Source organism: Oryx dammah, unplaced genomic scaffold (genome assembly GCF_014754425.2).
Source record: "Oryx dammah isolate SB20612 unplaced genomic scaffold, SCBI_Odam_1.1 HiC_scaffold_10, whole genome shotgun sequence".
NCBI lineage: Eukaryota > Metazoa > Chordata > Mammalia > Artiodactyla > Bovidae > Oryx > Oryx dammah.
In genome coordinates this window covers 40,714,252-40,739,362 of record NW_024070194.1, presented here as the reverse complement: position 1 = coordinate 40,739,362, position 25,111 = coordinate 40,714,252, and the positions used below count along the sequence as shown (strand labels likewise).

At 53.8% G+C, this 25,111-nt stretch overlaps 1 protein-coding gene across 5 annotated transcripts; it reads left to right on the top strand.

The window, feature by feature from the left end:
- The first annotated feature begins 3,025 nt into the window (after positions 1-3,025).
- Positions 3,026-21,116, top strand: ENTPD6 (ectonucleoside triphosphate diphosphohydrolase 6). Of its 5 annotated transcripts, none has more exons than XM_040248847.1 (15): positions 3,026-3,217; positions 4,539-4,629; positions 7,424-7,747; positions 9,335-9,411; positions 10,350-10,493; positions 11,368-11,443; positions 12,124-12,159; positions 12,838-12,926; positions 13,720-13,799; positions 14,400-14,464; positions 15,813-15,914; positions 17,986-18,126; positions 18,906-18,962; positions 19,855-19,967; positions 20,060-21,116. In XM_040248847.1, exons 3-15 carry the CDS (start codon positions 7,456-7,458, stop codon positions 20,156-20,158), a joined length of 1,371 nt encoding a protein of 456 aa, XP_040104781.1. In that variant the 5' UTR covers positions 3,026-3,217; positions 4,539-4,629; positions 7,424-7,455; the 3' UTR covers positions 20,159-21,116. The 5 variants fall into 5 exon arrangements, with proteins under 5 accessions (XP_040104781.1, XP_040104779.1, XP_040104780.1 ...); XM_040248845.1 differs by having other exon boundaries at positions 3,048-3,217; positions 18,870-18,962; XM_040248846.1 differs by having other exon boundaries at positions 3,098-3,217; positions 4,539-4,633; positions 18,870-18,962.
- The last annotated feature ends 3,995 nt before the right edge of the window (positions 21,117-25,111 follow it).

Sequence of the window (25,111 nt, the reverse complement as noted above, 5' to 3'; positions counted from 1 at the left end):
GAAATCTCATGTGGCAGAAGGGGTGATGGATCGCCTCCAGAGTCTCTTTTAGGAGGGCACTAATGCCATCTACCTTCCAGAGGCTTTCCCTCCTGACACCATCATTTCGAGGCTAGGATATGAATGTATGAACTTGGGAAGATGCACACATTCAGACCATTCAGTTCAGTTCAGTTCAGACACTCAGTCGTGTCCCTGTCCATCACCAACTCCCAGAGTTTACTCAGACTCATTTCCACCGAGTCGGTGATGCCATCCAACCATCTCATCCTCTGTTGTCCCCTTCTCCTCCTGCCTTCAATATTTCCCAGCAGCAGGGTTTTTTCAAATGAGTCAGTTCTTCAAATCAGGTGGCCAAAGTATTGGAGTTTCAGCTTCAGCATCAGTCCTTCCAATGAATATTCAGGACTGATTTCCTTTAGGATGGACTGGTTGGATCTCCTGGCTGCCCAAAGGACTCTCAAGCGTCTTTTCCAAAACCACAGTTCAAAAGCATCAATTCTTTGGCGTTCAGCATTCAGACCATAGCCTTTTACTAAGGAAAGACCTGGGAGAAGAGCTTTCCAAGCAGTAAACAGCATATGCAAAGCCCATGTCAGTAAAACAGATTAATGCTAGAAATCCTATGAAACATGGTGAAAATTTTGTGAGTTTGACAGAAGCAAGGCCATCACAGTTCCAGATCAACAATTTCAAAATATTAAAATAAATGTAAATTAAAACTGGACTGCCCTCATGGCGCAGTGGATAAGAATCTGCCCTCCAATGCAGGGGACACCAGTTGGATCCCTGGTCTGAGAAGATTTCACACACCCTGGGGCAACTAGGCCTGAGAGTCTCAACTACTGAAGCTGGAGCACCTTGAGCCTGTGCTCTAGAACAAGAGAAACCATTGCTATGAAAAACCCGAGAACCACAGCAAAGAGCAGGACCAACTGACCACAGCTAGAGAAAGCCCACACACAGCAATGAAGACCCGGCACAGCCAAAAATAAATAAATAAAATATATACTTTTAATGCTTTTTGAAAAACTGCATGGTTGTGAAAGTGAAAGTCGCTCAGTCGTACCCTACTCTTTGCAACCCCATGGACTATACAGTCCATGGAATTCTCCAGGCCAGAATACTGGAATGGGTAGCCTTTCCCTTCTCTAGGGGATCTTCCCAACCCAGGGATCGAACCCAGGTCTCCCTCATTGCAGGCAGATTTGTATGGTTGTATGTGAGAAAGAATGCTGTACAACTGGACTGCAAAGATCCAAAGGTTTGAAAGAACTCCAGCAGTGAAAAGACGGGGAAACCCATGCTCCCATATACTACCGTGGGCAGGCCAATTAGTACAATGTGTAATGAGTAATTCAGACATGCTTCAGTGCTAAGTTCCTTCAGTCGTGTCCGACTCTTTCAGACCCTAAGGACCATAGCCCGCCAGGCTCCTCTGTCTATGAGATTCTCCAGGCAAGAATACTGGAGTGGGTTGCCATGCCCTCCTCCAGGGGATCTTCCCGACCCAGGGAGTGAACACATATCTCTTAGTCTCCTGCATTGGCAAGCAGGTTCTTTACCACTAGCACCACCTGGGAAGCCCAATTTAGCCATATGGATCCAATATTTTAAAAAAGGCAAAAGACACATCCTCTACCATTGTAATTTCTCTTCTGGGCATTTCCCCCACAGATATACCCACACATGTGCACAGAGATAGTCCTTAGGATCCTGTAGCACTAATCACAACAGCAAACTCATGGAACAAGGGACGGTGCTGATTAAGTGTTGCCTGAACAACCAGATCTCCTGGCTTGGCCTGTGTTGGGTGGCTGACACAGTGAATAATATTTTCCGACCTGAGAAGGAACCACGAGACTGAAAGAGAAAGCAGCAATTTTATAGAGCAATGACGAAGTTATTGTGGGTGACATACACAGGCATTCGAAGCTGCACTCTTTGCTGCCGAATGGGTACAGGGGAACTGAAAGGGACCAAAGCTAAAAATAAAAATCTGACTGTGGGGAGAAGTAGTGTTACTGATGGCAACCAGAGGTTCTTTCTCCTCTGAGGAAGAGGGTCTCAGCGACCTTTAACCATCTACACAAAAGGCACTCTTCCAGTGTTCACAGCAGTTGAAGGCCTGGCAAAACGTTGATGGGAACTTATCTGGCTGGCGTTCATTCCTTGTGAGCGGGCTAAAGTTCAGTCACCCAGAACAGGGAAGCGGTAGCACTGTGAGCCCAAGGTGGAGCTGATCAAATAGAGTCGGTGTTCAGCCACACAACCTGGTAAATGAAGCCAGTGTCCCACCAGGTGCTGGCAGTGAGCAAACACGGCCCCCTGCCCAGGCCTGGTCTTAGTACTTTTGTCCCTACATCCCACCTGTCAGCACCCACTCACTCTCAACTGCCCATGTCTCAACAACAAACTCAGGAAGACCCCGGGATTCAGGAACCACCAAGGTTCTCCCAGGGCCAGGTCCGCAAGGGGCGCACTGACACCCCATTGGCCCGGTGCCGTCACGTGCACATCCACAGTAAGAGATGCTGGAAGGCCGTCCACACTGTGGCCAGGAGAGGAGCCCTGCCAGCAGGACCCTGAGGAAACAGGGCTGCGTGAACGACTGCCCTGCCCAGGAGCAAGGAACCCGGGCTGCTTCCAGGAATAGACAAGAACATGGGGGTCAGGAATAGGAGAGCCTTGGTGACACTGCCTGGCCTGTTGTAATGGAATTTTCTACTCTGAATTACCTTAAGGGAAAAGAGGGACTTTAGATGTTGGGGGGAACCCGAGAAAAGTCAAAACTTCCACAGCTGGTCAGGGTTGTGAAACTGCAGGGCTGACTCCAGCCAAGCACGACGCAGGCGTGTTCCGCCATGCTGCGAAGGACAGCCAGGAGCTGGAGCCACACAACCGAGACCCCGCCACCCAGGACTACACCAGCCCAGACCACGGCGCCTGCGCACTAGGCCACCCCGCCCCCCGCCTCCACTCTGCGCTTGCGCACTGGGCCGCCCCGCCCCCGCCGCTACTCTGCGCCTGCGCATTGGGCTGACGCGGGGCACACGTGGGCGGGGCCGAGGCACCCGGGCCCACTGCCCGCGGACCAGGGTGGTGGAGGCCACGCTGACACCGGTGGGGCAGGACCGCGGGGAAGCAGGCTCGGAGGCCTGCGAGCTCCCCGAAGACCGGCACTCCGCTCTGCGGGTGGGGCGCAGGGCGCTGAAGGGTAAGCGGCGGGTTCCGCCGGCCCCGGGGTGCGGATGCCTGTGCGCGCCCCCCCACCACCGGGCACTGTACCCTTCGCCCTGGGGGACGGGGCCGATCGGGGGCCTCCGGGGCGCAGACCCGGCGCCCGGCAACTCCCTTCTCCGGGCGGCAGCGCCTGGAGGTGGCCTCAGGGTCACTGGCACCCCGGGCTCCGCTGATGTCTGTGTGGTGCAGTCTGTGTTCTGGCACGGGGGTAGACAAGACCGTCCGCGTGTCCACCCTGGGGAGCCCGGAGCCTACCGCCTCATTCATTAAGCCGGCGTCGCCGACCCGCTCCCAGGCCGGGCGCAGAAGACCCGACAGGAGCCTGATCAGCAGGGGAGGAAAGCCTGTTGACACCTACCAGGAAGATTCGTGTTTGGTTATGCGCTTTAATTTTTGGATAGGTTTTCAGTATCTGCGGCAGTCATTTGCGCGCACGGTCCTTTGGGGGACTTGACCCTTGAAGAAACTGGCTACAGATCTAAATTGGATAAAGCTTGTATTTCGCGAGCCGACCTGCCTGTCCCCAGCTCCTAGAAAGCTTGCCCCAGGGGATGGGGTGGGACATCACTGCCGCTGCTCCACACCGAAACTCTCCTCTCTGACCCAGGACAAGGGGGATGCAGCCCCACCCCATTCCCGTAGCCAACTGGGAGCCAGATTAGCTCAGCCAAACTCTGTTTGCTTTTGTGCAGTTAGATCCTGCCTCACCACCAGCGAGTCCTCATTCCCCACCGCCTTGCCTTAACAGCTGTTGTTCTAGACTCTCCTTTAAAGAGCAAAACTGAATAAAAGTTATTTTCTTTGGTGATCCTCTGAGGTGTTAGCAGTGTCACCAAAATGTGACCCGCCCCTCCTGAGGCTGTCTTAGCTCTGGACAAGCCCCTTACCCCAAGGAATGAAACTGGATTTTAGGGTCGGGCCTCAGGGACATGGCTGTTCCTGGCTCAGCCCCCCTCAGAGTTATTTTCTGTTTGACCTCTGTTTATGCCACCCTGAACTTGGTGTGTAACTTGAATGATTGTGCTCAGTCATGTGTGACCCTTTGCGACCCCATGGTCTGCAGCCCACCAGGATCCTCTGTCCATGGGGTTTTTCCGGGCAAGAACACTGAAGTAGGTTGCCATTTCCTCCTCCAGAGGATCTTCCCCACCCAGAGATCATCGAACCCCATCTCCTGCATTGGCAGGTGGATTCTTTACCACTGAGCCACCTGGGAGGCCCCCTGTAACTTTAATGATTGTGTGTATGTAATTTCAAGTGTTTTCTGGTTGTCTGAAGTAGTCTTATATTCACAGGGACAGGGAAGTGATGAATGAAGCATGTTTGATTTGGATTCAGAAGCCTGAAACTCCTCGGCTTTGCCGTGTGCCAACCGTGTGATCCCAGGCAAGTCCGTTTACAGACTTTTCTGGGCATTGGTCCTGTTGTATGGAAGTCAGTCATCATGTGGTATATAGGTGCCCGCAGTGTGGGCTCTGGTGACAGGATATATTCATAGTGTGTTTAAAGTGGTGTTTTTTAAATGGGTAGACAAATTAAGAGCAGCCTTTGCCTCAAAATGTAATATTGTACCTGTTAATCTGATTATGTGTATTATGGCTCTCAGGCTAACATAGGACATGATGAAACTTGCTCATAAACAATAAAACAGTAAAATTAGCTCATAAACAATAAAACAGTAAAATTAGCTCATAAACAATAAAACAGTGAGCTCAGTAAATTAATTATCCCTAGGACATGCTCTCTGCACACAGAAAAACAATAATTTCTGGACCTAGCCTGACCGTGTAGGGACAAGAAAGCTCCCCTGCCCAACCTGAAGGAGGAACTGATGATGGAAGCATCACATCTACTTAAGAAAGACCTGGAAGTTCTCTGCCTTCCCACTTTTCCTTTGATTAGAAAACTGTAGCCCAGTAAGTTCTCAGGGCATTGCATTTCTCGCCCACCCGCTTATAAGCTTCACAAATTGCATTCTAATAAGTCCCTTCTTATCTTTAAAAAAACCTGATTATGTAAAAGGATTCTATAAAACACTTTCAGAGTTGTAAGATGTTAGTTTTGCTTTTGTGTCCTTGCTAACCATCCTTGGAAGTAGCTGCTTTAGAGCTTTCTCTGCTGCTGCTGCTAAGTTACTTCAGTCATGTCCGACTCTGTATGACCCCATAGACAGCAGCCCATCAGGCTCCCCCATCCCTGGGATTCTCCAGGCAAGAACACTGGAGTGGGTTGCCATTTCCTTCTCCAAGAGCTTTCTCTATAAGTACTTTTTTTCAGAGATCACTTAGCCATAGGAAACTTTAGGTTACTGTAACCTAAAAACAGGAAGCCTCTAAAAGGGCCTGTTCCTGAGGGGAGCTCGCTGCCCGGGGATGGCTGCTCAAGCACCAACCGCAAACCTGGCATCTCTCACAAGGCTCAGTTCTGTGTCCAACTGAAGTCCTGCCATCATTTCAAACTCGACATGTGGAAAACCTGGTCACTGCCATCTCCTGCCCAAACATTCCCATCTCAGATGGCCATCACCTGGGTCCTGAAGCATCCTCCACGCCTCCCAGTGAATTGCTGCATCGTCAGCTAACCTTCACCTGCAGGTGCTGGCTGAGCAGCTGCTGGTTTCTGGCCTTGTGTGGTCGGGAAATCAGGGTGAGTGAGCTGGTCCCTGCTTGCAGAGAGGCCCCTTCTCACCAGAGGGCAGGGATGCACAAAAGAACCGCAGCTTGCTGGAGAGTAGGAGGGGAGAGCACCGAGGAGCCCGGAACCCAGCTGCAGAAGCTCAGGGAGGGGGTGTGCTGTCTCCCCTCCATCCCCAGGCCTCCGGGCAGCACCCCCAAACAGGGGCACAGGAGCCGCTAAGGTTTGGGCCGTGCTCCAGGGGCCGCAGGCATCCAGGTGTGGCTGAAGGACTAGGTCCCCTACTGTTCTGTCTGTCCTCCCCCAGACAGCCTGGGGGTGTCATGAGTCCACCCAAGACTGCCCCCTGCTGTCCAGGCCTGGCCTCCCGCCCCCTCCCCAGCAAGGGCAGTCATGCTGTTCTCCAGCCCTCCTCCCCCACTGTCTTTTGTGTCCTGAGCACTGAGCCCCATCACTTACAGGTGCGACCAGCTCCCCGACCAGGGGCTTGCCCGCTGCCACACATCCTGCTTCCCACGCTGCCACACATCCTGCTTCCCACCCAGCCAGCACTGCTGTCTTCCCTCCCCTGGGGTGTCCACTCCACCTCCCACAACCGGCAGTGAAGGTGGACAGATGGTGGACTCCCTGAGGACAGGGGGAGCCTAGACAACCAGGCACCTCCCTTCTCATCCTCTGAGCCTCTGGTTCCCGCCTGGTGCCTCCGTTGAGCAAAGGCCTCCATTTTGAGGTGCGCCGAACCAAAAATAGTAGGGCCAAATCAATTTATTTTGTGAAGGGCTTTGAAAGCACATGGGCGTGATTTCCTTCTCGGCAGGAACGTGTGTATGAATGAAAGGAGGTATCTGCTATGAAACGCCCAGAACGAGCTGTTTCTCTGATCTTGTATGGCTCTGCAGTCCCCAGGGGACCAGAGTTTAAGTCCCAGAGTTTAAGAGTGAAAGTAAATTATCAACGTGGGAGGAAAAGTGAGACTGGGGAGAATGAACTGGATATATGTCTGTTCCCTATATGAAAGGTCCAGGGACACCGTGTACACTTGGCTTTTAAAACAGAACCAAGTCTAGAGCCGTCTGCCTGGACCAGCCCCTGGAGGGCACCATGGGGCTGGGGCCTGTGGCCTTGGTCAGCACCAACAGGACCAACGGTATTGGACAGGTTGTCTAGTCTCTACACATCTCAGTTCCTCTTCTGTTCCATGGGGATTCCACCTTCCAGAATCATTCTGAGAAGCAAATGAAGCTTCTGATTCCACAGGAAAAATGCAGATCTGTGGGGCGGTTGGGGAGGATTAATATTTATTGATTATTATTTATTTGGCTGCATCAGGTCTTGGTTGCAGCATGTGGGATCTAGTCCCCTGACCAGGGATCGAACCTGGGCCCCCCACATTGGGAGCGCAGAGTCTTAGCCACTGGACCACGAGGGAAGTCCCTGTGGAAAGAATTGTGGTTGAACAGATTTTGTCCCTGAACACAGGAATTTCCCACTGGCCCTGGAGCCTCACAGCCTAGCGTGTTTTTCCTGCCCCTCTCCTTCCCACCAGCTGCTCTAGTACCATCTTCCACACACGAGGAAATGAGAAAAATACCAAACAATGGGAACCTGAGGATGACGAAGGTGGCGTACCCGCTGGGGCTGTTCGTGTGCCTGTTCATCTACGTCGCCTACATCAAGTGGCACTGGGCCTCCGCCACCCAGGCCTTTCTCGGCATCCCCGAGGCGGCCACGGGGGCCCGGAGGGGCCAGCAGGCCCACAGTCCGCCAGGGGCGGCCACCCACGGACCTGAGGTCTCCTATGGCATCATGTTTGACGCGGGCAGCACCGGCACCCGTGTACACGTCTTCCAGTTCAGCCGGCAGCCTGGAGGTACTGAGCAGAAAGCCCCGACCACACCCCCTGCCCTCCATCTCACCGCAGAGCATGGCCCTCGGGGTGGACAGGACTTCCTGCCCGGGACTCCCTGGGGAGCTTGTCGACAGGGCTGGTTCTCAGGAGCCCCGATGTCCTCACTCGCACTGGTGTCTGGTGACCAGCTAAGGGCACCTGAGATCTCAGAGGGTATGGGTGTCCTGTCCCCTCCCAGCATCTCCGGTGGGTTGGGTGGCTGGGACCATGACTTAAGGCCAGAAGTCACATGGGATGAGTTCAAGGCAATTGGTAGCCCCAGGTTCAGGCCAGTGGGAGCCACAAGCTCAGGAAAGTCAGGTACATGAGCAAAGACACGGAGCTGCCCACTGGGGCCAGGCAGCTACAGAGTGCCCGATGACCATGGCCCCAGTGAAAGGGGCACTGTGGCCATCGCCCGTGGGCCTGCTTCCCAGGTCGGGGCTGGGGAGGGATGAGGGTGGAGCTGGACATCTTCACCCCCTGGCTTCTCCCATGGGGAGACCCCCAGTGTTGCCCAGTTCCCCCCCACCCCTTGGGGAGTCAGTCCCACATCTAGGGGTCCCTCTTCTCTGCTTCTGTGCTGACCCTTCTGCGTGTTTAGCTGAGCTGGAGACACCGGGCAGCTTCAGGAGGCCCCTCCAAGGCTCTTGTGACACATTTTTCCACTTTTCATCTGCTTTATTTTTAAACTTGTTAACAATAGTTAAATGTTTATATGCTGGACTTTGCCTACCTCCAGAATTGATTTGAAGCTAAGTTTAAGGCAACACGTGTCAACAGATAACCCTTTAGTAGCCACATTCCAGTGTAGTTTCTTTGGAGAGATGTCCTTACAAAAAGTTTGTCCCTGACCTTTCCTCGTGTCTGTATTTTGACAACATTGCTCTGCCTCATCGTGCCTGGGAATACTCTCCCCTGATATAAGCCGTGCCTGGGAATACTCTCCCCTGATGTAAGCACGTGAGCCCAGGCCCCAAATAATTTAAGACACTGAATTTTTCAAAAAGAATGAAATATTCTTTAGAACCTGTAATGTGTCCATGCTAGAATCAAAAAAATTATTTTACATTTCTAGTTTAAAATCATTTGCCCTGCTCCTCTGCTTGTTGAATCAGCAAGAATTAACTGTGTTAAACTTTAACCACTTTAAATGGATAGGCTTTTTATATGTAAATTATACATCAGAAAAGTTGATTTGGGGGATTCCCTGGCTGTCCAGTGGTTAAGCATGCATTGGACTCCATGCTTCCAATGCAGGGGACAGGGGTTCAATCCCTGGTTGGGGAACTAAGATCCCTCATGCCTCATAGTGTGGCCTAAGTAAATAAATAAGGTTCATTTTCTAAGAGGAAAAGTTCTAGCCGAAACATTAACAGTATAGTATTATAGTATAGTAAACATTATAGTATTCCTCATTTACTAAAGAGGCAGAGTTTAGACAAGAAACAGTGAAGGTCTGTTTTCAGATGTCTGCCTTAAAAGTGTGGCTCATCATAGTTGTAGAGATTCCTGTATTTGTGTTTATATTCACACTTGTATTTTGTATAAAATATGATTTTCCCTTAGAAACTCCCACCTTGACCCATGAAACCTTCAAAGCACTGCAGCCAGGTCTTTCTGCTTATGCTGATGACGTTGAAAAGGTAACAGTTTTCTCTCATGTCTCTTTGCTCATCAAGTTTGTCTTCTGTAGCCTTATTAAAGTGACTCCCTTCCTCTCAGATGCAGTGTGGTCCTCCCAGGGCAGCATCTCTGCAGGGCTGACCTGGGATGCTCCACAGCCTAGGGGGTCTATGGAGGACACTGGTACCCATGGGAGGCCCCCCATATATACACCACACCATATACATCGCACATGTGTACACAACCACATACATATCACACACACACACACACCATATACGCACACAATGACACCACACATACATCACACCATATATACAGCCACACACACCATACATATATACACATGCACACAACCACACAGCACCCCACATGTGTATTTACACAAACATACACACACACACACACACACACAACCACACACTACCCCACATGTGTATACGCACACCACACATGTATACATACATGCACACAACACCATACAGACACCACATCATATATACAGCCACACACACCGTACATATATACATAACACACAACCACACACCACCCCACACGTGTGTATACACAGACACACAGGCGCACACACACACACACACACGGGCCCTGGTCCAGTGTGTGGCGCTCAGCATACCAGCAGGTGCAGGTGAATCTTTGGTGTCGCTCTTCGTGGGCTTTAGGGCCATAAGGGACCCTGGAGTTCTCTCACGGTGTGCCGAGGCCTTGCAGCTCAGCTGACACTGCCCGAGGTGGCCGGGCTGCGCGTGTAGAACCCTGGTCCACTCCGCTGCCACAGGTCCGCCCCCTGCCCCTGCCAGCACCACTTGAGTCGCTGTTTCTGCCAATTTGTAAAATCAGGAAAAATATACATTTACAGATGTATAAAACCTAAAGGGTGGGGAGCAATGGTGACCACGCTGTGGGTGGACCAACCCTGCTTTACCCACCGTGTCCGCAGAGCGCCCCGGGGATCCAGGAGCTACTGGACGTGGCCAAACAGGACATCCCCTTTGACTTCTGGAAGGCCACCCCCTTGGTCCTCAAGGCCACAGCTGGTCTGCGCCTGCTGCCAGGAGAAAAGGCTCAGAAGTTGCTGAGGAAGGTGAGTGCCTCCGTTTCCCCCAAGGGCTGGCTGATGATAGCTGAGACCGTGGAGCACCCGTCCACGTCCGAGCTGGCCCCTGGAGAAGGTCTCACAGGAAGGAAGCATGTCGACATGCTCGCAGTGTCACCTCAGGTGGAGGGCTTGTGGATGCATGATGCTTTCTTCCTCAAGATGTTTAAAGCCATTCATGTTTTCTAGAATGAACCTGTTTTATAAAAAGACCAAATATGTGTGAAAAATAATGTTTGAAGGGCTTCCTTCCATCCAAGGACTTGCTGTGTGTCTGAGGCAGTGGGACCAGAATTCTTGACATTTTGGCTCAAGCTGGTCACCCTCGCAGGAAGCAGAGGTCCCTCTCTTGGTCTGACGCTCTGCGGGACAGCTCAGGAGACTGTTGGCCTGTGCCCAGGCGCTACACCTCCTGAAGGTGGCCCTGGAGCCTTTGACAGGTGCTTGTAGGAGTCTTAACCATCAGGAGTCAGGGAAAGTGTTCTCAGCAAAATGGTCCTGCTCCGAGCTGTTTCTGCACCTGCCAGCTGCTAAATGACGTTGTTGCAGGCCTGTCACGGTCCCTTTATAGAAACTACCTTCATGCGCTCAAGTCAGATTGTGGGACACAAGCGCAGACATACTGAGGTTTCTGTGTATCTATCATGGCTAAAACATGGAGAAGGAACCAGCTGCTCCCGGCCTCCACCTCCCCTGTGCCAGGCCATCCCCTGGGTATGTGCCCACCAGTCTGCCTGGGGGCCCAGAGCTGGGATCTGCCCCATGGGGCTTCCCGCCCTTCCTGTCCTGTCCTAACGCAGGGCAGTGACTGAGGACTAGTTTAGATTCTTAAGGTTAAAGACACATCTCTCTTTACATTTAGGTGAAAGAAGTGTTTGAGGCGTCGCCATTCCTCGTGGGGGACGACTGTGTTTCCATCATGAACGGGACTGATGAGGGTAATTACCGAAAGCGCCGCGAGGCCATCCCTCAAGGCAGGCTGCATGCAGCACCGCCGTCAGCATCTTGCTGGGGGAGCCTTCCCGGGCCAGAGGCACAGACACCTAAGTAACAGCCCTGCCCCACCCACCATCCACAGTCTGACCATCTCAGAGCCTCCTTCTTGGGGCCAGTGTTAGATTCTCCTCGTGACTGGCTGCCAGCCTGGCACAGATCACAGTCCTGAAAACAAATCCTCTCTTCTAAGAATATTTAGAGAGAATCCCCAGTTGCTGTGTGAGTACATTGCTGTTGCCTTAATTCCAAGAGCATCGCTTAATAAGGTTCCTTACCAGCTCCGACTCTAAATGTGACCTTAAGAGTTTGTGTGGGTGGAAGGAAAGAACATTTGGTTCTCGTCCTTCCCCTTCTGAAAAGAGGCAGTCGATAAAGAGTGGGAGCGCAGGGTGGGACGCTCGGCCAAGCATTCCAGCTTTTAGTGAGGTGTCTTCTAGGGCAGTCTGCCAGAAGCCGCTGTTGGCTCTGAGTGATGCCCGTTCCCATAGCCGATCCAGAGGCTGAGAGGAGTGGGGAAGTGGTCTCCTTGTGTCCCTGAAATCCGAAAGTCGCCGTGAGCCCCCGGTGCTAGAATTACAGCCTCTCAGGTGATTCAGATGCCCTTTGTGACCCTGTCCTGCAGGTGTTTCCGCGTGGATCACCGTGAACTTCTTAACAGGTGGGTTCCCTTCATCACAGAGCCCACCGTTCACAGACCCTGGTCTTGAGAGCAGGAGCCTCATTTTTGCTCTTGAAAATAACCCCCCAGGGTTTTGCAGTGTTACTGACCCCAGGACAAGGTGGGTCCCAAGTTTGTGGATGCAGGTACTGGGGGTGGTTGTGACCTGCGGCAGCATGATCCTCATTCCTGAGAAAAGCCCTGAGTCACCCCAGTCAATGCTGAACGTGAGGCAAGTGCTGATCACCTTATAATTGAAGTCCTGCTGGAGAAAGACCAGAGACCAGGAACATAGGTCCTTGGAAACAGGGGTCATTTTTCTCAGATGACTCTCCGGATGTGGGTTTTTGTCCCTCTGTTGTAATTATGGACAAGCCCAGCATGTCTGACACTGGACCAGAGGGAAATTGCCTGCAGGCTCTGCCACCCGGGAGTGGAGAGCCGTGCCAGTGGGGAGGTCCAGAGCCCAGGTGAAAGCTCAGATGAAGGCCCCGCCAGGCAGCTGCTCTTCGTGCCCTCCCCCATATGTGTGGAGATTTTTAAGTGGCTGCAGCCTCTGTTGTCTTGTTCTTCTTTCCATGGAAGGGCCTAGCTTCTGACCTCTCCCACCCTTTTTTTTTTTTTGCTGTTCTGTTTATTAACTGTGTTGCCATGTGGATTTTACTTCCGGTGCTGCAGGCAGCCTGAAGACCCCCGGGAGGGGCAGCGTGGGCATGCTGGACCTAGGCGGGGGGTCGACCCAGATCACCTTCCTCCCAAGACTCGAGGTAACCAGCCCCCACCCCCAAGGCCGCCTGGCCTGTAGGGGAGCCGCGGTCCCCTGGAGGCCCGTGAGCTCAGCTTCCCTCCTGAAGGTCATCACACACAGTGAATTCTGCCTAGTTTGATTTTAACTCTGCCTAGAAAAAAACCCTAGGAATTTGCTCTTTGCTGGGGTGATAAACTATTAGCAGATACTACCTGGAGCCCTTTGGGGGGGTGGGGTGGGTTCCTCCCTGCCCCCCAAGGGCTTCCAGAGAGGGGCCATCATTCTGACTCACATGGGACAGGGTCACAGTCCTTTTCAGAATGGACACATTTCCAGTTAAGATTACATGGTGTTTTTAAAAAGTACTTTCCTCATCCACCACTTTTAAATTTTTTGTTTGATTGTTTGTTTTAATGGAAGAGCCTAAAGTATACTCAGAACGGTTCTGGTTGGGCCATACTTCTCAGAATGGATAAATATTACTCAAAAAGAGGGGAGACACGGGACTTCCCTGGCCATCCAGTGGTTGAGACTCCACGCTTCCACTGCAGGGGACGAGGGTTCCATCCCTGGTGAGGGAGCTGAGATCCCACGTGCCATGCAGCACACCCCCGCCCACAACCCCTCCAAAAAAGGAAAAATCCAAGTGCTTCATTGCTTGGTCTAAGCTGTTTCATGGCTTGTGATTTGATGAAAAGCTAATTGAATACATCTGTGCCTATCCCTGTTCTTTCAAATGAATTGAGGGAGGTGGGGGACGGTTTTCTAGAAAGGCCAGCAGGAAAGGAGCACTAATCCTGTGTTCTTCCCAGGGCACCCTTCAAACCTCGCCGCCCAGCTTCCTCACGTCCCTCCAGGTGTTTAACAGGACCTACAGGCTCTACTCCTACAGGTGCGTCCTCAGGACCGAGGGTGGACAGGGGTTCAGCTTACCATTGCAGGCCTCCCCTGGGGAGTGACCAGAGCGCTATCCACAGACTCAGGCCCCAGACCCTGCCGTGGACCCCCTGTGGCCTCCCCCTCCCCCTGCCCTCCCTCTCCCCTGCGGCCACCCCCACCCCCCTTCCTTTTTCCTCTTAAAATTCAGTTGCAGTATTTCTTCTTTTGTATGTATTCTATTCTGCTTCAGAAAAGGCTTTTGGGGAAGTGGGGAAGAGCCTGTGGATTGTGCAGGGGTTTTCTGGGTCGTCTTCTTGCCACTGGCACCTTGAATAGCTTCTTCCCATGAGGCCTGTCCACACCATAAAAGTGGAAGCCTGCCTGTCACTCTCCGCAGTGTCCACAGCTCCTGGTTGAGCTCTGCCAAGGAAGGGTCTTGGCTTGTTGAGCCAAGGAGCTCCTGGGAGAAGCGGGAGGCCGCTGCCCCGCCCAGCCTCGGCCCCCCCGCCACCGCCACCTTGCACACGTCCAGTGGGCATGTCCACTGGATGTTTGCAAGGCGGCACCTGGGCCTCCGGGCGGCCTCTCCTCACTAGGGCAACTCTCTCCACAGCTACCTGGGGCTTGGCTTGATGTCGGCGAGACTGGCGGTCCTGGGAGGCGAGGAGGGGAAGCCTGGTGAGTGGGGTGCAGTGTCCCGAGCCTTCTGGCCAGCAGGATTTGGGAGCCTCTGATAGTGTACCTGTAGACCTTGTTGGGGGCCCCTGAGGACCTCCCCAGTTACTTTTTAAAGAAAGATGGCTAGTGAAGTGATTTCTGAATCACTAAGGGAGAGTGTCTTAGGAACCTAAGAAACAGACACCATCAGCATCGGCTTATTTATAAGGATTTACCATGGGGTGGTTCCTGAGAACATGCCCTGTGTTCTCCTGCACGGAGGGAACTTGGAACGGGCTTGACCTTCCTCCAGGTGTGGCGTTTGGGGACAAAGCCTGTGTCTGCTCCCAGGCCTTCTCCATGCCGTCCCATCCTGACGCACTTGGCTCAGACAAACCAGACATTGCCAGCAGGCACTTGAGCTCCTGGGATATTTAGGGAACCGTGTACCCAAGGCAGGCCGGGGCCCTGCTCTGAGGCCACCTCAGCCTGTCCCCACAGAGGCCTTGTGTGCACAAGCCCACACGTGTTCCCTTGAATCCTCTTCCACACACATCCTGCTTCAGCTCCTTTATTTCAGATCCTGCTGTTTAAACTTCTAACAGTGTCCCCTTTGTTGCAAACCAAAACCGTGTCCATGCCTCACAAACACCTGCAGCCTCGTTCTGGTCTAGAAAACATCCGTTAGTCAGCGGAGGATGGCAGGCACCCGCTCACCCGTCTGCACCAGCCTCAGGGTCCTGTCCCTCCTGCTCCACCCCCCTTCAGAGCAGCAGGGGAGCCATGTTTCTCCCCAAAGTGTGATGGCAGCTCCTGCCTTGTGAGCTGTCATCACTCAGCAGACCACACACAAGACTGAGCAGATGCAGACAACAGTCTTTTCTATCTCCTGCCTTCACAGGCAGTGGCGCCCCTGCTGGGGTCCCTAGGGTCCTGTGGGGGCCATTCCGCTGGTGCGGGAGGGCCCAGACCAGAATCAGCCAAGGACGGGGTGTGCTCAGCGGGAGGCCAGCAGGTGTGTCCCCAAGGGCTGGGGCCCTGGAGGCCAGCCACCACCCTTACTCTGCCGGTTGTGGGCCCAGCGGCACAGGCTCCTGGTGAGCAGGCACCCGCAGCGGGTCCTGGCCCCACCCCCCACTCCATCACCTGGAACCTCAAAGCCCCTCCTTGGCAGTGAGCTGGGAGTGGTTCTGCTGGGGTTTCTGCCCCACTGCCACTGACCTGGGGCGCTCCCAGAGGTCCAGCCTCACAGCAGGAAGGAAGCGTGTTCCCTTGACCCTGTGAGGCCCTCAGTGCCGTGGGCTGCCCTCCGTGGGACTCGTCTTGGCTCCGCCACGGCCAGTGCTCTTCACCTCCTCTTTTCTTTCAGCTGAGGATGGACAAGAGCTGGTCAGCCCCTGTCTGTCTGCTGGTTTCAGAGGAGAGTGGACACATGCTGAAGTGACGTACAGGATTGCAGGACAGGAGGCAGGTATGGTATGCAGGTGGGCGGCTTGGGAGGGTCGACGGCAGGCCCTTACCCCCCAGCACCTGAGAGAAGTGGGGGGCCTGTCCAGCCTCCTTCACAGACTGGCCTGTACTTACTTGTGAGATAAGACTCAGCTCTGGAGCTCCTGCCTCCCGCAGGCTCCCTGCATGGGCCTCCCTGTCTGCCGCCAGATGCTCCTCCAGAGGCCAGGTTTCCCAGCAGGCCTCCAGTGTGGAAGGGCCTGGACATCCCCCAGCATCTAGCTGACAGCCAGGCCCTGCTGTGGACCATGCCACCCCAGCCCATGCTCCAGCGAGGACGGGAGAGGCCAAGAAGCCCCCAGCCTGTCTCACCCACAGCGCCCTATTGCTCTGTGCTCTGAGTTTCTTCTGAAAGGGTTACTGAGATACCGTGTCCAACCTGGACATGCCACTGATGGGACTGTTTGCACAAACAGCACTTCTGACCTCAAATGTGGGGTATTCCCCTCACCATCCAGCTTTCTGCCACCAATGGGTATCCTGCGATTCAGCTCAGTTCTGACACTGACTTACAGAGTCAAGGCAGAGACCCTGAGCCCCCCTCCTCAGAGACCTCTTGCAAGTGCTCAGCCCCCGTTCCTCTGACCAACCTGTTACAAATCAGGGGTTCCCACAACCCCATCCTCACATCCAGTAATTTGCTGGCAGGGATCACAGAACTCTGGGAAACATATTCCTGTTGCTGGTTCCTTCTAAAGGACACAGCTGGGAAACAAATGGGAGAGAGGCACAAGGCAGGCGTGTGGGGAGGGAGCCTGGAGCCCCCTGCCTAAGGATACTTCCCCCCACACACACACATCTCCAACCCAGAAGTTCTCTGAGCCTCTTCGTGAAGACGTTTTACAAAGCTTCTTGCAGAGGGACTGATCAACTCAGTGGCCGGTGGTGACTGACTTAGTCCCCAGCCTTCTGCCCATGCCCTCCAGGGGGCGCTGAACATCCCAATCCTCTAACCACCAGCCCCCATCCTGAAGCCCTCGAGGGTCCCCTGGGAGTAACCTCATTAGCACAAAATTAGGGCTTATTGAGAATAACAGGACACCCTTCTCACTCTCACCACTCAGGGCCTTACAAGTCTTTACAAGCTCTGTGTCAGGGACCAAGGACAGAGAGCAAATTCTTATTTTTTATTATCCGGCAATAAACAGGAGGGGACTGGGAAGGGGGGTCGTGGTGTAAGGACAAGCAGGGAAGCCCTCATAGCATGAAGAGACGAGACGTGACGAGCTGGGCAATGTGCTCCAAGCTGCGGGGGCAGCTCACCAAAGGCCCTGAGCTGGCTGCTGCGTTTAAGGAGCCAGGAGGAGGCGGTGTGAGGGTCAGAGCAGGGAGAAGGCAAGGAAATGAGGTCCAAAGGGTGAGGGGGAGGCTTCAGGGACCACGGGGAAGCCGGACGGAGCTGCTGTCAGCCATGGAGCAGGGCTGGAACAAGATCCCCGGATGGAGCTGCCGTCAGCCGTGGAGCAGGGCTCGGACGAGATACCCGGATGGAGCTGCCGTCAGCCGTGGAGCAGGGCTGGGACGAGATGAGAAGCGGGCCTGGGCACGGGCTGTGGGCCATCCACGCCCACTAACCCAGTCTGTGTTGGGGCCTGGGCATGGGCTGTGGGCCATCCACGCCCACTAACCCAGTCTGTGTTGGTTGCACTTCTGAGCAAGTGCCACGACAGTCTCGTGAGCTTGGCAAGCTGCCTCTGAGGCCCAGCCCCTCCTCTGTGACAGAAGGGGGTGCAGGCCCCACCCGGGTGGCTGGTGAGATGGGCGAGATGCTGCACGCTCGAGCTGAGCCTGGGGCAGGCAGGGCGAGCGTGGGGTGGACCCACGGGGCTGTGTCAGGGCAGCGCCAGGAGCCCAGCCTGAGGCTGCTGGCCTTCAGGCTCAGGGCCACCCTCCGGCTGCCTTTGTGCTCACAGTTCTCCCCGTGACCTGGCTGCAGCACATGGCCCCTGAAAGGTTGCTGGTGAGCACCCCCAGGTCGTGGCCACCTTGGGCTGTGTGGTCTGACTGCTGAATCTGCTTTCCCTTCGCCCCAGCGGGGAGCCTCTACCAGCTGTGCGCCCACCGAGTGTCCGAGATCCTCCGAAACAAAGTGCACAGGACAGAGGAAGTGAAGGACGTGGAATTCTATGCCTTTTCCTACTATTACGACCTTGCCACAAACGTGGGCCTCATAGGTAAGGGTGGGGCCGGGTTTGCTATGTGGGGGCCTGGGGTGTGGGACCTCGGGCAGAGGGCCCGCCAGTCACATCAGGGTGATGGGAGGGCAGGGACCTGTTGTGAGTAGAGAGTACTAGGCCCCTCCTTTATAAATAATTCAGTTCTCTGAGCCGCTTAATGCAGGAAGGCTTCCTGGCTGTTGGTTCATTCTCTTACTTGTTGTGATTCTCAAACCCTCAGCTGCTGGCACCCACTCCTCAGACCACCCTTAGGAGCTTATGTGTGTCACGCTGACCCCTTCCCGACCCGCGAGTGCCATCAGGGCAGAAGACGGCATTGGGAGTCTGGAACCGGTGCTCGTCAGACCCACTAGAAAGTCTCAAGAGGGTCAGGACTGGAAACGTCTTTTGATGAGATAGATTAAGGGTGTCAGAACGTTGTCCATGGTGAGGATGAAACATTAGTGTGCATAGAAAATCGTCCTGGAAAGACAGAGGCCATCAGGTTGGCTGTGCTGTTGGGTCTTACGTGGACACGGCCAGCAGGACGAGGCTGGGATGGGGGAAGGTGACCCCTCACCTGGGCCCAGGTCCCTCTCTCTGGGGCATCCTACCAGCTGCCCTGCCTGCGGGCTCCCCTCAGCTGGAGCCAGGGCACCTCGTCCTTATTCTTCAATGCCCAGACATACAGCCATTCACCTCTGGACCTCTCCCCCAGTGTGCGTGGGCCCCGGGGCCTCAGTGTCGTCTCTGCTCCGCAGCCCTGGTGCCAACCGGGCGCTTGGTCTCATCCACAGATGCGGAGAAGGGAGGCAGCCTTGTCGTTGAAGACTTTGAGATAGCGGCCAAGTATGGTGAGTAGCCTGGAGGCAGGACACCATCCCGGGCTCAAGGCAGGCCCTGGCCCCGGAATTTCTCTTCGGCTCCTGCCCGTCGCCCAGACAAGCCTTCAGGGGTGTGAGCATGTGAGGGGCCACCGAGCTAGCTGGACCCCAGCCCACCACGCCTTGTGTAGCCTGAGCGATGGGGGCGAGGGTTTTAGTCTTGGGGTGTGAGGCATGGATTCCCCTGATTTCACTTTTTCTGACTCTGTTTGGCTAGGGTAACCTCAAGCCCCCAAAGCGTCCCATCAGATTCACAGTTGCCAGGGACCCCTGCACAGCAGAGCCCAGAGAGGAGGACCAAGATCCGATCCCTGGGGTGTGGCTGGGGGCGGATTGGCCACCCTTCCCTCCTCACTCCCCACCGGCAGATGTGGAGGCCACTTGCAGCAGTTCCGCCCTGAGTCCCTTTCCCAGTTGTAGGTCCAAGGAGTTAAACTCTGTATTTCTCCATCGAACGACCTCCTTCCCCTCTCCCTGCCCCCAGAAAGGCTTCTTTTCCATCGTTCTCCTCACTTCTGGGTTTGTCTCCTGGACACCAGCGGGAGAAGGCTCTGACCAGAGGCTGTGGGTGGTTTGTCCTCCTCGTGAAGAGGGGTGGTTTGCTCTCTCTCACCAGCTTTGAAGGCATTTCCAGTCCTCAGGAGGCTGGGGTCCACACCCAGGAGAGGTGGCTGGGGTCACCAGGTGGAGACAGAGCCAGGGTGGGTGGTGGACCCTGGGTTGACCTCAAGTCCCTGCTGGTGCTGGGCTCTGACCAGCAGGGAGGCCCTGGGCAGCGCAGGGCCTGGGGGGTGGTGCCCTGCGTGGGTGGAGCTGGGCAGCCTGGGCCCATGCCCCAACCCAGGAGCTGTGTGCCTCACAGTGTGCCGGACGGCGGAGACCCGGCCGCCACCCAGCCCCTTCCTGTGCCTGGACCTCACCTACGTCAGCTCGCTACTCCAGGAGCTTGGCTTCCCAGGGGACAAAGTGCTGAAGGTAGGGACCCTGGGGTGCCCCCTCCCTGCCCCTCAAGAGCACGTGTGTGCCTTCCCCACACATGTGTTCCTCTCCCCACTTGTCTCTTCAAGCTGACCCGGAAGATCGACAACGTGGAGACCAGCTGGGCTCTGGGCGCCACTTTTCATTACATCGACTCCCTGAGCAGACACAAGAGCCCCACCTCATAGCCACTGAGCTGCTGGCCATCCCCGCAGAAGCACAGGCTCTGGGAGAGCAGGCCCCCTTAGGCCCTGGGTGCGCTGGAACGCAGCCCAGGCTTTGGCTCCAGGTGGACGGTGTCCAGACAGGGCAGGGGGCGCAGGCTGAGGCCAGGGCAGCCCCGCTGCTATCCACACTGTCCCATCTCGGGCCTGGGGTGGGTGTGACATGCATCCCATGACAGGAGTCTTGTTTTGTGCTGCTCTCCAGCAGGCGTCCCCCCGAGCCAGTGGGCCTGGTGTCCCCGGGGGTGTGGACTGTGATGTCATCCAGAAGCCACGTCCTCAGGGGGCTCAGGCTCAGCTGCCAGGTTGGCACTGAGCATGGGATGGGGGCTGGAGGGGATGCCTCTCCATGGCCCATCTGCCTGGGCTCCTCGAGGGGCCTGAATGTGAGTGTGCGCTGCTGTGAAGAGTGTGTGTGTGTCTGTGTGGTGCCAAGCACTCGCGCAGAAGCTGTGTCCTGAGCCGTGTGTGTATGTGTGTGTATGTGTGTGTCTGAATGTGAGTGTGCGCTGCTGTGAAGAGTCTGTGTGTGTCTGTGTGTGACGTCTGTGTGGTGCCAAGCACTTGCGCAGAATCCGTGTCCTGAGCCATGCATGTGTGTGTGTGTGTGAGTGTGTGTGTGTGTGTGTGAGAGAGTAACGTCTGTGTGGTGCCAAGTGCTCGCACAGAAGCTGTGTGCTGAGCCCGATGGATGTATCGCTGCCTGAGCCATTGGCCGAGTCCACCCGACCACAGCCCCGGATCCACCCTCTGGCGGCCGAGCCCTCACAGGGTGCTGGCCGAGCCCTCACAGGGTGCTGGCCGAGCCAGGCACAGGGCTCTGTCGGCCCCAGGCCCACAGCTGCTCCTGTGGTGAATGTACAGTTCTTGAAATAAGCTGAACCTCATGTGTTCCACTTGAAATAAAGGGTTTTGCAGGGTTTCTGCTCCTCTGATTCCTCTTGGTGAGCATCAGCACTGTCCCTCCACCCCCAGCACCCACATTGGGCACCTGATGTTCCCGTTCACCAAAGCTGAAACAAAAACCTGCCCCCATGGGTGATGCATGATGGCAAGATTAAAGTCCTGTCAATGCCTCTTAGGGAGACAGCAGCAGCAGGACACACAGAGGACCCACTGGGCACTCCTGGTATCCCCTGTCCGGGGTGGGCCTGTGGAGGTCAAGGCTTTTCTGGGGTCCAGCAGAGCAGAGCTCTGGACTGTGACATCTGTGGGCTCATCAATTCCAGGGCCGAGTGGTTTGGAGCAGGCACTGACCTCCAGCTACAGTGTGTCTTGTGAGGATCTGGTTTTAATCAAGGACCAGCAGAAGGGGGTCACAGCCCGGACAAAGACCAGACCAACCCTCTTAGGGCTGCAGGGGTCCAGAGTGGCGTGACTGCTGCATAAGCCCACATGTCAGGCCTTCAGGGACAGAGCCCTGACCTCTGAGTGGAAACGATCAGGAGAGAGACAGGTGTGAAACCTGAGAAGACCTGAGCCTGCAGGTCAGACACAGGGAGTCTGCACCCTCCCCTGGGGGCCTGACTAGGTGGGGGGGGGGTCACCACATCCCCAACTCCAGAGGGCTGAGGGCAAGCCATCAGGACACAGACGCTGAGAACTGGAGCCAACTGCCCTCTGCCCAGTGGGTTCCCCGAAGTGTCAACCTTGATACGGGGGACAGAGGTCTGCATATGGACATGACAGGAAAAGACAGCGGGGAGATGCTTTCCCCAGACAAAAAGCCACCTCAGGACTGAAGCCTGAGGATCCGCTTGGCAAGGAAATGAAAACCTGCTCCCCCTATCCTGCACCCCCACCTTGGCGAGCCTCCCAGCCCCTTCCTTCCACGATAGCTAGCAGCTTAGCTACTGCGCAGACTCCGGAGGCCAGGGATCAAAAATGCACAAAGGCCAAAGTGAAAATTGATTTGGTCCATTTATAGGTCGGTGATCTCACGTCTGAAAAAGTAAACAACTGGCCATCTCCCAAGAGAGTCCCAAATAAGTCATGGAACGTTTTTGAGCTGAGCAGACTATGCAAGTCATTCACTGTCTTTGTGATAATAAAGCAGGCTCTTGCTTTTTCAAAAATAGCCACACAGTGCACATCCCAGCACGTCGTGGGTGATGCACACAGGTAAGAGGCTCCCACCCACGTGTCCTGCCCCGTGGGTCCCACGCCCACCTTCCCGTGCTCACTCAGAGTAGGCGCCCCGTCTGCATGACAAGACCCCATGGCATCCAGCTTGCACTCGTACACACATGCTTGAACCAGCCTGACACTGCAGACCCAACAGCAGCAACATGGCGAATGTGCTTCATTTCAGGGTGCTTCTCAGAAACGTATTTTAACAAGGAGTTTAAAATCTAAGTTAAATTGCTGCTTAAATTGAATGGTGGTGGAGAGGCTTGGATTGACAGAAATTAGAAAAAAAATGGAATTAAGCTGAATCTTTCTCCCTAACATGAAATGTACCCTCTGAATACTCAGAATCATTCCACTTACTTCCCCTTCATCCTCACGGGGTTAAACATTGGGAAAATAGGAAATATGCCTTGAGGTCTGTGGTCTTAGGTGGCTCACTGAGGGGTTGACCTCTGGGGTCGGGTTCTGAGAGGCTGTTGTGTGGAGTTGGGAATCTATCTTCCCCACCCTCTTGAAGAGCCGGGACGAGTCTTAAGAGAAAGAAACGGAGTGGTTGAAAGGGCAGCCTGGCCAATCCAGAGAACCGCTTGAGTGACAAGCACCTGTGAAGGTCAGGGCCCTGTGGGGAGCCAAGTCCTTTAAGAAGCTACACTCTTCAGAAGACAGTTCTGAGAACCCCCAGAAGAGCTCTGGGAAGGACTTCACTCAAAATGCTCCCAAGGGCTTGCCTACTGCTCTTTCCCTGCCTCGCGCAGGAATGGGTTCCCCTGCCAAGACAGTCTTGAGCTGTTCTTTCCCTAATTGAGGTTCAGTTGACGTATAACTGGATTAGCTTCCCTCTACGACATAATGTATATGTTGTGGGATGATCACAGTAAGTCTAGTTAACATACATAACATACATAAGTCTAGTTAACATAACAGTCACCATACACGGTTACAGAATACTTTTTCTTGTGATATCTACCCTCTTCAGTTCAGTTCAGTCGCTCACACTCTTTGTGACCCCATGAACTGCAGCACGTCAGGCCTCCCTGTCCATCACCGACTCCCAGAGTTCACCCAAACTCACGTGCATGGAGTCAGTGATGCCATCCAGCCATCTCATCCTCTGTCGTCCCCTTCTCCTCCTGCCCTCAATCCTTCCCAGCATCTGGGTCTTTTCCAATGGGTCAGCTCTTTGCATGAGGTGGCCAAAGTACTGGAGTTTCAGCCTCAGCATCAGTCCTTCCAATGAACACCCAGGACTGGTCTCCTTTAGGTTGTACTGGTTGGATCTCCTTGCAGTCCAAGGGACTCTCAAAAGTCTTCTCCAACACCACAGTTCAAAAACATCAATTCTTCAGCACTCAGCTTTCTTAGCAGCTTTCAAACGAGCAATGCAGTGTTGTTAACTATGGTCACCCTTCTGTATGCTACATCCCCAGGACTTTTATAACTGGAAATCTACCTTCTGATCTATTTCATGCCCCCCACCACTCCCGACCTCTGGAAACCAGCAGTCTGATGTCTATTTTGATAACTTCTGTTTTTTAGATTCCACGTGTGTGGATACCTCAGTTGGTAAAGAATCTGCCTGTAATGCAGGAGACCCCGGTTCGATTCCTGGGTCAGGAAGATCCCCTGGAGAAGGGATAGGCTACCCACCCAGTATTCTTGGGCTTCCTTTGGGGCTCAGCTGGTAAAGAATTGGCCTGCAATGCGGGAGACCTGGATTCGATCCCTACGTTGGGAAGATCCCCTGGAGAAGGGAAAGGCTACCCACTCCAGTATTCTGGCCTGAAGAATTCCAGGGACTATATAGTCCATGGGGTCACAAAGAGTCAGACACAGCTGAGCGACCTTCATTTTGTGTGATCATACAGTACTTGTCTTTCTCTGTCTGACTTATTTCACTTAGCATAATGTCCTTTAGGTTCGTCCATGTTGAAAATGGCAAGATTTAATTCTTTCTTATGGCTGAGTCATATTCCATTACATACATAACCCACATCTTTATCCATTCATCTGTTGATGGACATCTAGGTTGCTTCCATATCTTGACTATTGTAAACAATGCTGCTATGAATGTCAGGCTGCATGTATCTTTTCTAATTAATGATTTCATTTCCTTTGGATATAGTCCCCAAAGTGGAATTTCTGCATCAACTGGTAGTTCTATTTTCCTTAAAAGGAAACTCCATATTATTTTCCATGGTCAATGCACCAATTTATATTCCCACCAACAGGGCCCAAAAGTTCCCCTTCTCCACATCCTCGCCAGTACTTAACTCTTGGCTTTTGATGATAGCCTTTCTGACAAGTGTGAGATGATATCTCATTGTAGTTTTGATTGGCATTTTCCTGATGGTGAGTGATATTGAGCATCTTTTTCTGTGTCTGTTGGCTGTCTGTATCTCTTCTTTGGCAAAATGTCTATTCAGATCCCTGCCCATTTTTAATCAGATTGCTTGGTTTTTTGCTATTGAGCTGTATGAATTCTTTATATAATTTGGATATTAGCCCCTTATCAGATATATGATTTATAAATACTTCCTTCCCTTCAGTAAGCTGCCATTTTGTTTTGTGGATGGTTTTCTTTGCTCTGCAGGGTAAGAACATTTTAAATTGTGACTATTTTGCCAAATTTCCCTACAACTCCACTGGCAGTCAAGTGCCAGCTTCCTGAGCTCTCACCAACACAACTCTGGCCAGGCTGTCTGCTCTGCCATTCTAACAGGTAAAAATGATAACTGATGATTTTACTAGGCACCAATCTAATTCATCTTGAATGTGTATGTCTAGGAG